This window comes from Rhagoletis pomonella, unplaced genomic scaffold (genome assembly GCF_013731165.1).
Source record: "Rhagoletis pomonella isolate Grant_MI unplaced genomic scaffold, Rhpom_1.0 Rhpom_scaffold_00002, whole genome shotgun sequence".
Lineage (NCBI taxonomy): Eukaryota > Metazoa > Arthropoda > Insecta > Diptera > Tephritidae > Rhagoletis > Rhagoletis pomonella.
Window position 1 is genome coordinate 93,721,436 of NW_023458556.1, and position 11,495 is coordinate 93,732,930.

At 40.7% G+C, this 11,495-nt stretch overlaps 1 protein-coding gene across 1 annotated transcript; it reads right to left on the bottom strand.

Annotated features, from left to right (window-relative positions):
• Window positions 1-10,442: 10,442 nt before the first annotated feature.
• On the bottom strand, window positions 10,443-10,979 carry LOC118734779 (transcription elongation factor SPT6-like). The gene is made up of 2 exons (XM_036464465.1): window positions 10,810-10,979; window positions 10,443-10,755 (listed from the first exon to the last, which is right to left on the bottom strand). The coding sequence occupies exons 1-2, from the start codon at window positions 10,846-10,848 to the stop codon at window positions 10,621-10,623; spliced, it is 174 nt and encodes a 57-aa protein (XP_036320358.1). The 5' UTR covers window positions 10,849-10,979; the 3' UTR covers window positions 10,443-10,620.
• Window positions 10,980-11,495: the final 516 nt, after the last annotated feature.

The following is an 11,495-nucleotide window of genomic DNA, read 5'->3' on the forward strand; positions in this document are numbered from 1 at the left end:
AAAGTGCAAGTTTCAAGTGTCTGTAAAATAGCGGTGATTTTTGACAATTTTTTTGGTGATAGTGCTGCGCATTTGCTCTCATACAAAGTATACTCGACAAAACTTTTATATGGAATAAAATGCGCAGCACTGTCAATAAAAAATAAATGAATTTGAAAAATCGGGGCTGTTTTAGAGTCACTTCAAACTTTCACTTAATTACACTATAATTGAATGGGATACAAAACTGCATATCAGAAATTTTTCTAAAAATATTATTAACTTATTCACTGCAGGTCATTAGGATGGCACACTCCTATGTTGACCTTTTTTAAGAACTGTTTCCAGCTCTCGAGAAAAACGAAAAAATCATATAAGATGCTGCCCAAGAAATGGAAAATAAACTTTCTTTTAAGTTTTAGTTTGTAAAAAATTTTAAAATTGCATTTACCCGTAGAATATGATATATCGTCACTAGGCACGAATAAAGGCGCTAGCTCAAAAGTTTACGACGAAAAAAGACGCATAAAAAAATTTCAGCGTCAAATACTCTTAACATGCTTCGCCAAAGTTTTTTATAAGCATCTTTTTTCGCAAAATTTTTTTAACGCTTTTTTTTCACCGTCAAAACACCAGCGCGCCTTTGGCGACTCTCACAGCAAACTAATTTTGTTTGGTCAAACTGCAGCAAATTCGGTGTTGTCATATACAAAAATTTTAAATTGTGCGCGTTATGTACATCTGAAATTCTCATTTTGTGTTGGCAATAGCCATGAAAACCATAATGAACGTGCAACCCTGTGCCAAACTCGACATAACCACCTCCGAGCAAACTAAGCCGCCGCCATTTAATTTGGCAAACAAAAGTTTGTCTGCATAACACCGACCTTAGTGTGCCAATTACGTTTGAACATAGTTGCCAACTTGGTGCTTAAAGCACTAGATTTAGTGCTTTTTGAAAATTAAAACGCCAAAAAAATTACTTAGTGCCTAGTGCTTTTTTTAACTAATATTACTCCGAGATAGTTAAAACCTGAAATAATTTGAAATATTATAAGCTGCGGTGTTCATGAAGATGCGGAATTTGCCAGAATATACAAATTTACATGCACTAAAATACAACCATGATAGATAAAAAGCTGAAGTTGCAAACCCACTTTGTTGAATTCTAGTCGCGTTGAAAATTTTGATTTTTTTACCACCCGAGTAAAACACATCGTTTCTTGGTGCTGAATCCAAATCTGGCCGCACAATTGCTCTAGTACTAGAATTTTTAGATATCCTACCCCCAGATTGCCAAAAACACGGGTTTTTGCGATATTTGAGGTTATATAATGAAAACATCAAATTTTTTGCTCATTTAAACTTAGGGCATTATTTTCGTGTGTTGCGATTCGATATTTCTTTCTCGAGATATAGTAGTTTTAATAGTACTTCGGTAATACGTCGTAAGCATGAGGTATCATAGCATGTATAGAGGCTATTCAGTCGTTATGAGCGAAAACGTTTTGTGTATTGATTTATGTATGTATTCTTGTAAATATTGTTAATTCTTTGCTTTTGTTAAATACAAACTGTTATGAAAAAAACATCCTTTGATTAAAAAAAATGGTGCTTTTAGTTTGGTAAAACGCCTTTTTTCCAAGTTTTTGGTGCTTTTTGAAAATCAAAAGTTGGCAACACTGCGTTTGAATGAATTTGCGTTTGCTTTGTTACGCTCTCGCATATATTTGCATGCAGCGTTGCCGTTTTGGTCCAATTGGACCAAAATTGGTAGCTTTATTCTCCGTTGGTAGCTTGGTTGGTTTGATGAAGCTTTTGGTAGGCAAAAATGTTTTGAAAATACAACCAAATTGAACATTAAAATTTGTTCGCTTAATTTGCGTTTACGCGTTCAAAACACTGCTTTCACTTTGCTTACACGTATAAGATTTCTTTATTTTTCCTATATTTTATTAAGCAGACAACTTTCTGCAAACAAAAACTCACTTCCCAAAGCTACGACCGATTAGCTGTACAAATTAACGAGAAATTACCTATCGTCTTGAAAGAGAAATTGGTGATAGGCAATTTGCAAAGAGTGAGTGTATTGGTAAAAAAGGGCGAGTGTATGCAAATTGAATCAAGTTATGAAATTTTTGATTGAAATGCATAAAATGTCTGCTTTTGTTTTTTCGCACACATAAAAAAATTTTTTATATGAATTTAATCAATCTCACATTTTACAAACGTTTTTTATACAATACGTTAATTTTTTTATTTAAAGGCCCGAATTTCTTTTGTTTAATCTTAAAGATTGGTGTGAATGGTAGTTTTAATTTTTACTGCTAATTTGTGTAGTTAAAAGCCCACCAAACTCGAGAAATCTTGTTTTAATGATGAAAAATTTTTGGTAGTTTAGAAACTGATTTGGTAGGCGTTTTGGTACCTAAAAATATTTTCAAGTGGCAACACTGTTTGCATGTGATGCTTACGCTCTTTAAGCAGGCGCTCACTCTCTGTCGATGCTTGTATATGCAGTGTTGTCATCTTTTGATTTGCAAAAAGCACCAAAAACTTGGAAAAAAAGCGTTTTACCATACTAAAAGCACCAAATTTTTTTGAGTCAAGGGATGCTTTTTTCATAACATAATACCGAAATACTGCACATTAAAACTGGTATATCTCGAGAAAGAAAAATCGAATCGCATCAAACGAAAATGATGCCCTAATTAGAAATGAGCAAATAATTTGATGTTTTCATTATATAACTTCAAATATCGCTAAAAACCGTGTTTTTGGCACTTTGAGGTTAGGATATCTCAAAATTCTAGTGCTATAGCTATTGTGAGGTCTGATTTGGCTTCAGCACCAAGAAACGATGTATGGTAAAAAAAAAAAAACTTTGTACAAATAATTAGAAAAGAAAAAAACAAATACTTTACTTACTTGCGTACTAGCATTTTCAACGCGAATAGAATTTAACAAGGTGGGTTTGCAACTTCAGCTTTTTATCAATCATGGTTGTATTTTAGTCCATTTAAATTTGTAGATTTTAGTAAATTCAGTGCTGCCACAACCTTAAATATTCCAAATTATTTCAGGTTTTAACTATCTCGAAGTAATTTTAGTTCAGAAAAAAGCACTAGGCACTAAATAATTTTTTTTTGCGTTTTAATTTTCAAAAAGCACTAAATCTAGTGCTTAAAGCACCAAGTTGGCAACTATGTGTATATGAGCAAATTTGACATCGATATAACTGTTGCCAACTTTGTGCCTTTCGCAAGAAATTAAGTGCGTTTAGGGAATAAAAGGCGAAAATTGTTTAGTTTAGCGCTTGTTTTGTTCTTCTCTGGATAATATGCTCCAAGATAATCCAAACGCAATATTTTCACACAGTCTCTATCACGGAATCCATAGAATATTCTGCTAATTAGCTGGGTGTGCGCATTTGTACAAAAGTAAGCAATTGCATGAAAATAAAGCCTCTAGAAAAACCATGTTTTGGAAATTGTTTTACGAATAAAAAAACATTTTGCAAATTAAATCTATTATATTGATTAACTGCGCATAGTTGGAAATATTTACAAGTTTCATTGTGTGATTACTTAAAATATTTGAACATACAGCATTATATGCGAAAATACCATTAAACACAGCAACACAAAATTGGTGTTTTTTTTTTTTTGGGGAAAATTGCGCTATTTTCAGTATTTTGGTGCTTTTTTAAATAAAAAACTTGGCGATCAGGGCTGCCAAATTGGCTCAAACCGTGCCATTTTTGGCACTATTTTACTTGAAATGGCACTGAATTTTTCAATTTTGCAGTGCCAAAATGGCACTTTTGAAAAAAAGCCAAATTTAAATACATTTTTGTGAAATCCTTTGCGTTTACTTCTTTTTCTCAACTAAAATTTTCTAATTTCTATAGTGTATACAACTGGTTTATCTTACTTTGTAATTGGGCTTTTGTTTTAATTTGTCTAATTTTAATGCTAATGGGAAGAACTAAAGAGAATCGACACCTTTCCCTTTGTCTAATTTTAATGCTAATGGGATGAACTAAAGAGAATCGACACCTTCCCCGCGACAGCCGGTTCTAAGTACCGGAATGACTCGGGTTTTACCCGACCAAGGGCTGTTGTTTCGGCGATCTAACCCCGTTTAGGTCGGCGAAATCCATCAAACGTTGCTCGATCCCAGGGCTACACCTTCTCCGCACCCTTCTGCTCAGGGCTGGCATAGAGTCAAACCCAGGGCCAGAAATCTACACCTGCTGCGTATGCCAGAGACGACTGCATACAAACTCCACTTCGGTCAGGTGCAATGCCTGTGACGGGTGGAGTCACCTTCGAAACTGCTCGGGCCTACGTACGCACCGGCAATGGACCACGTCGTTCGTGGCCCCATGCTGTGCGAACCGGACCGCCTCCACGGCAAACCACCACCCGCCTGTGCAGCACACAATCAACACACCCACACCCCAACACAACACAGCAATAGACACACAAACAAACACATTAGCACCCACGCACCGCCGCCGGCAACTCCTAGTCCCTCCGACAATCTGCTCTGTCTGTCAGTCAAGAATATACCGTAACGTGCCATCAGTCAAGTGCAACTCTTGCCTTGGCTGGTGCCATTTTAGGGCATGCTCAGGGCTTCGCAACACGCGTGATTGGATGAGTGACTATGTGGGCCCCTGCTGTGCTGCACCGTCGCATCCCTCCCCCGCGACGCCGCCAACCACCACCACAAGGCAGCACCCCCTTCTGCAGCACGTACAGCAGGGGGCCGGCAGGCAACACAACTCTTTAACACCACACATCACAGTCGGTCTCCCAAGGCACACAAAGGTGCTACAATTTAACTGTAACGGACTCCAGAGCAAGATCGAGGAGATAACTGTCTTTATGGGAAGGCATGGAATATTAATAGCTGCGGTCCAAGAGACGAAGTTGCACGGCAATTCAACCCTGTTGAATTGCGCCGGATACAACGTGCACCGTCGAGATCGCGAGCGAGATAATGGTGGAGGTTTAGCGTTCATCACGCACCACACCATGCAGTATCGTCGACCGCAGGGATACCATCCTAGAATGTCAGGGTATTGCTATCCGGTCAGGCGATGTTGAGCTCGAAATATTTAACGTATACATACCCCCTGTCACCAGCTGCCCGGCAGGATATCACCCTGAAATAGGTGCGCTACTCAGAGGTGAAAACCGTATGGTAGTTGGTGACTTCAACGCGCACCACGATCTCTGGCACTCAAGCCTGTCAAATGATCGTAGGGGAATACATCTGGCTGAGCAGATAGACGATTCGACATTCTGCACAATGAACGACGACGCACCCACCAGGATTATGGGCAGCTGCTGCAGCTCGCCAGATCTAACAATTGTCAGCGCTGGTCTGATAAACAGCGTATCATGGCGACCTATGCTGACCCTAGCATCAGACCATCTGCCCATAGTCATCTCGATTGATAAACCTGGCGACTTTGCTTCCGTGGATCACCGGACCTATATCAACTTTTCCAAAGCTGACTGGAAAGGCTTCACGGATGTTACTGAGGGCGCCTTCACTGCACTACCCATACCAACCGACGTTCATGTAGGTGAGCGTAAGTTCCGCAGGGTTGTCACCGCTGCTGCAGCTCGCTTCATTTCAGCAGGATGTATTAAGGATCCACGTCCGAATTTTCCTGCCGAAGCGGCTGTTCTAGCTGATGAGCGCGACAACCTTCGTCAGGCCGATCCCGGAAATCCCCGTATTAGGGATCTCAATTCGGAGATTCGGCAACTTGTGAACGTACATAAGCGGAAGAAATGGGAAGAGCATCTGAAGACCTGCAACTTCGCCTCTGGTGTGAGCAAGCTTTGGTCAACCGTGAGGTCGTGTCCAACCCGACGAAGCGCGACGACAGAGTCGAGATAGACTTTGGTGACCACGCTTCGTCGGACCCGGAGAGATGCGCGAGCTAATTTAGCCGGCAGTTCATTCTGCATCCTCCGGTGGATAAAGCCAAACGTCGAGTGACCAGAAGGTTGCACAAAATGCCAAAACCTAGTGCGCCTCTTGTTTTCACCAGCGGTGAGGTAAGGGTAGCCATCGGGAAGGCGAAAGCCTCCAAAGCCATTGGACCCGACGGAATATGCATGTTGATGCTGAAAAATTTGGGTCCTGCGGGAGTAGCGTACGTAACGGAGGTCCTCAAGCTGTCAATGGCCACTCTCGTCATTCCAGACATCTGGAAAATGGGGAGAGTGGTCCCACTGCTCAAACCGGGGAAACCAGCCAACAAAGGAGAGTCTTATCGCCCGATAACTCTCCTTTCCCCGGTAGCGAAGACACTGGAGGCCCTGCTGCTCCCGTACTTCACGAACCACCTGACCCCAGCGAAGCATCAACATGGGTTCCGTAAAGTGCATAGTACAACAACAGCACTTAACGCCATAAACACTCAGATAACTCGTGGCCTAAACCGAAACCGCCCCTGTGAGAGAACTATTCTAGTAGCGTTGGACCTGTCCAAGGCGTTCGACACTGTCAGTCATTCAACGCTACTAGAAGATATAGAGGCCTCCTCACTCCCACAGGGACTCAAACGGTGGTCGGCGAATTACCTGAGTGGTCGACACTCGTCAGTAATCTTCGGAGACAAAACCAGCAAGCCACGTAAAATTAAACAGGGGGTACCACAGGGTGGTGTCCTGTCCCCGCTACTGTTTAATTATTACATATCAAAGCTTCCTCAACCACCAGAGGGTGTTAATATAGTCTCATATGCTGACGATTGTTCGATCATGGCGTCTGGGAATGGAATTGATGACTTGTGCTCAAAAGTAAACGGTTACCTCTCCGAACTTTCTCGCTTCTTCACTGCAAGGAGCCTAGCCCTATCCCCTGCGAAATCCTCGGCAACCCTTTTCACCACGTGGACGAAGGAGGTCAGACTGCCACTGGGTATTCACGTCGATGACGTAACAATACCGACGTTGAATAACCCGAAAATCCTCGGAGTTACCTTCGACAGTCTGCTCTCCTTCTCGGCGCATACAACCGCAATTGTCAACAAAGTACAGAGCCGCAACAATGTCCTCAAGTCGCTGGCCGGCAGCACTTGGGGCAAAGATAAAGAAACGTTGTTGGCAACATACAAGGCAAGACTAGCAGGACGCAGTGGATGAAGCTGCAGACCTGCCAAAACACGGCATTACGTACCGCGACAGGATGCCTCCTGATGACGCCTCTACATCACCTTCATGACGAGGCCCAGATGCTCCCGGTAAAGGAGCATAACTTAATGCTTTGCAAGCAGATCCTCGCTGGGAGCTACAGACGTGGCCATCCCAACGGGCAAATGCTCGCGGAAGAGCCCTCGCCACGGCACGTCAGGAGGCATCTTTACGAACTGACAGACTAAGTCCAGAGGTATATTAAACAACCTCTGGACCCGACAACCTACCGACAGGCCCTCAACGGCATTCACAGGGAATCAGTCTCAAGTTATGTAGACTCCCGCCCTGTGAATGCCGTTCTAGGCACACAACGACCGGACGTAGACGGGACAGAACTTTGTCTGCCTCGGGAGACCCGCATATCAATAGCCCAACTTCGCTCTGGCTATTGCAGCAGGCTCAACAGCTACCTGAGCAGAATCAACGAGGATGTGCCCAACCAATGCCCGGCATGTGGAGAGTCGCCACATGACTCCCGGCACCTCTTCACATGCCCTGAGAATCCCACTCAGCTAACGCCCTTGTCCCTATGGACAGCCCCTGTGGAAGTCCCACACTTCCTGGGCCTCCCCTTAGCTGAAATAGACAACGATGATGGATGAACCGTCCCGAACGGGGCTTAGTAGCCGCTACAACAACAACAACACCTTTTTTGGCACTTTTAATTTTCTATTTGGCACGTTTTAGCACTTTTTTATCCTCAATATGGCACTTCATAGCTATGTATGTTTGGCAGCCCTGTTGGCAAATTTGATCACTAGCTGACCTTCACCGAGCGCTCTTTGCTGGGTTCGGACTACCAAAATGGAGGTAAATATCAAGTATTCGTAGTATATGTGCATTTCTTATCTTTATAAAAAACAATTCATTTCTCCTCGTATCCTTGTACAAATAAGGAGCTAAAGCGGCCTTATAAGGGTCGATATCTGTAGCCTGGAAAATCGACCAGCTAGTGGTTGAGATGTCATTTACACGGGTCGATTTTGGTTGAACGACAAAAATCTACTAGAAAATCGACCCGTGTAAAGGCGCCTTAATCCAGCAAGCAATTATCATTAAAGTTAAAATGCCTTGGTTAAAATTAATAAAGTTATTTCATTCTTTCTTTACCGGGACAATTGTTACATCGATGGGCTACAACGCAATCACAGAACTTTAGACAGAGCAATATTTTTCGATCGGGTTCAAATCGGGCGACTGTGAGGGCCTATTCACGAATTCAAGTGTATTTGCAAAGTTGCTGTAGATCACCAATGTAACAATCGTGTCGATAAAAAGGTAAAATATAACTTTTAGTTTGCTATTAAAAACCCCACCCCCTTTCTATTTGAAGAGTAAATTTGTTGATGCAACAAAACGGAGGTGATTTTCAGTTGAGCGAAGTAGAGGACTAGGTTTCAAATTTATTCGACAAAACGGAACAAATCTACTCCTATCGGAGCGAAGTCCGAACGATGGCTTATTGTGTATAGGCCTGTTTGCAGTTCTCAAGAAATGCTAAAATTCCATACAAAATGACGTACAAGAAATGGCTAAGAAATTTTCTTAAGTCAAATTTCCTTCGGGCAGAAATTTGCTACGCTTTTTACTACGGGTTTCTAAAGTTTTTTGTGAAAAAAGAGCACAAGGCAACCCAGGTTTGCAACAGAAATATATGCCCGTTCCATTATTTCTTGAGGAAAGAGTGAGGCAACAGGCTGTGAAGTATCAAAAATGTCAAAAGCTCCTTATATGAGGAAAATGTATGCTCTTTGTTTGGTACACAAAGGGTCTGATTATGCATACTTCGCATAACTTCGCACAACCATTTGTACCAGTGCACTAAAAGTGTAACTTAAGAAAATGTGAAGCAAAATCTAAATTCAACAGATCGCCAAGTTTTTAAAAGTTCTGCTAATTTCTGGGTAATGGAATACATACGAAACACATACAAAGTACATACGAAATTACACTTTGAAGTTTATGCGAAGTTGTGCTAAGTTATGCGAAGTATGCATAATCAGACCCAAAAGTCAGTATCACCGCAGCCGTACTGAGATGAAGATGATGTGGGTGGGATATAAATAATTTTTTCGCAACTTTTCATACCCTTCCTCCCGTAAACTGTTTTTCCCTTTCTCCAGCACGCACTCGCACTTTCGCTACTGCGCGGGCAAAAAAGTGCCCATGTCTGATGTATACTGTGGTACAAAATCGATTAATGTGCAAATATAGAACTTGACATAAAACGTACGCAATCAATCCTTTCATCGTAAAGCAGTGTTTGCATTATTCAACTTTGCGTTCAACAATTGCGTTCAACTCAACGCAGGGTTGCACGAAAAAAAAGTTGAATGGCTAAATGTTGGCTGGCGACCAACTTTGTTGAAAGCGATTAGTTGAAAGGCCATTCAACCAAAAGTTGAATGCAAAGTTGAACAATGCAAACACCTTTTTATGGCGAATATTTTGATATTTTTTCATATTTTGATATTTTTAGCCATTCAAATTTTTTTTCGTGCAACCCTGCGCTGAGTTGAACGCAAATGTTGAACGCAAAGTTGAACAATGCAAACACACTTTAAGGGGTCAAAATCCAATGCATACTACTTATAATATTTTTTCAAACTCAATATTTGACTGCAGTTTTTTTTATATATTTATTGGTTTCCCTTCACGGATTTCATTTTCACCCCCCCAAAACCTCCGCCCCTGCGGCGGGCCTGATGTATGTATGTATGTATATGCACGTTTCAAGTGGAAATATTAAAGTATTCAGGCGTACGGACGGATTGTGGTTTAGGTAGTATGTTAAAGTTTTTCGATTCGGGTCACGCGTTTTGATAAAATAACCCAAAATTATTGCACAAATAACCGAACCGTACTTTTTCTCCACAGCGATGTCATACGAAAGTAAGCTTTACGAAACTATAAATAGAAAACTAAATAAAAATAAAAAATAAAGTTCGTGCCACAGGTTTTGAACGTGAGCACGTGAAAAAACATACTTTTTTTCTTTTTGTTTTGTGTGTGGCTTTAAATCTACACATTATTCGCTCACTTACATTGCGATGCATAATTTACTTCAACCGTAGTTGTTAATCGTTTCTTGGCTGAAAACGGTATTGCATTCCCATTTCAGGGTTACCAAATCTCATTTTTGCCACAACGGCGATTTAGGCGGTTTTGCAACTGGTCGATGGGCGGTTTGCAAAAACATCGATGATATGTATATATACAAAAGTTGTTTTGCTTAATTACATATGTATGAATGTACCTTGATATATGATGCTTAAGGAGGCAAACTCTTTAAGATCGATTTTACCAATTATCTAATTATACCAATTGGAAAACCAAGTTTTTTCCGAAGTACGTATACACATTTGACAGCGTATGTATATTTACCAGACCCTTTCCAACGAGTAGCAAAGTTTTGCTTTTACTCGCAGGTGCCCAAATGATCTAGGACAAACGTAAATATTGTCATACCTTCCTCATCTTCTTCGCTGCTCTCAGAAAGAGCTTTCAATTTCTTTAATTTTTTCCTCTCATTGACGTCCAATTCCTCCTCTTCCTGAAATTTAAGACTTCCTTATTATCTTAATTTACTTTAGGATTCTTCTACCACCTCAGATTCTTCTGCTTCCGAATCCAAAAAATCCGCCATGCTTGCTTTGCCCTAATACGTTACACGTAACTAAATAAATTTAATATTAGTTAACCGATTTAATTCGCAAACAAGAAATGGATTAACACAAACATGTACATAGAACTGTGATAAACTTATCGATCTTCCAACTCATCGATATAAGCGATAAATTATTCGTCAATGAGATTCGAAACACTACTCCATGAACCAACATGATCCAAAAACACAAGATCTGACAAAAAGCAAAAAGCAAAAAAGCAAAAGAAAAAGGTTATTTTCTGGCTGACGTTTGTAATTGCGGCGCCATGTTATTTTCTTTGAAAAGTAAACAAATATGAAGACGAAGCATAAAGAAAAAAGCAAGCAATTTTGTAGCACATGCTTGTGCTAACCAAATTATTATTTTGTAAAACTGCACTTTAGCGAAAGGAGGCCAAAATTAATGAAAAAATTCAAGTGGGGTCCCAATCGACGCGTTTTAATGCGCACAACAATAATCCGAGACCGGAAATTCACTTTTATAATTTTAAAAAGTTATTCGCAAAAAACACTTGCACTTTACGCACTATGTTTTGATGAATTTGACGCAAATAAATGGAGTAAATGAGCTAAACTTATTGGCCCGTAGTCATAGTCAAAATAAAGTCGACTTTAAAGTTAGTTGC

Excerpts from the sequence above, each read along its gene's own strand:
- LOC118734779 (XM_036464465.1), bottom strand. The coding sequence starts at position 10,848 with ATGGCGGATTTTTTGGATTCGGAAGCAGAAGAATCTGAG. Across the intron at positions 10,756-10,809 it reads CGGAAGCAGAAGAATCTGAG|GAAGAGGAGGAATTGGACGT; the intron begins GTGGTAGAAGAA and ends CTTAAATTTCAG.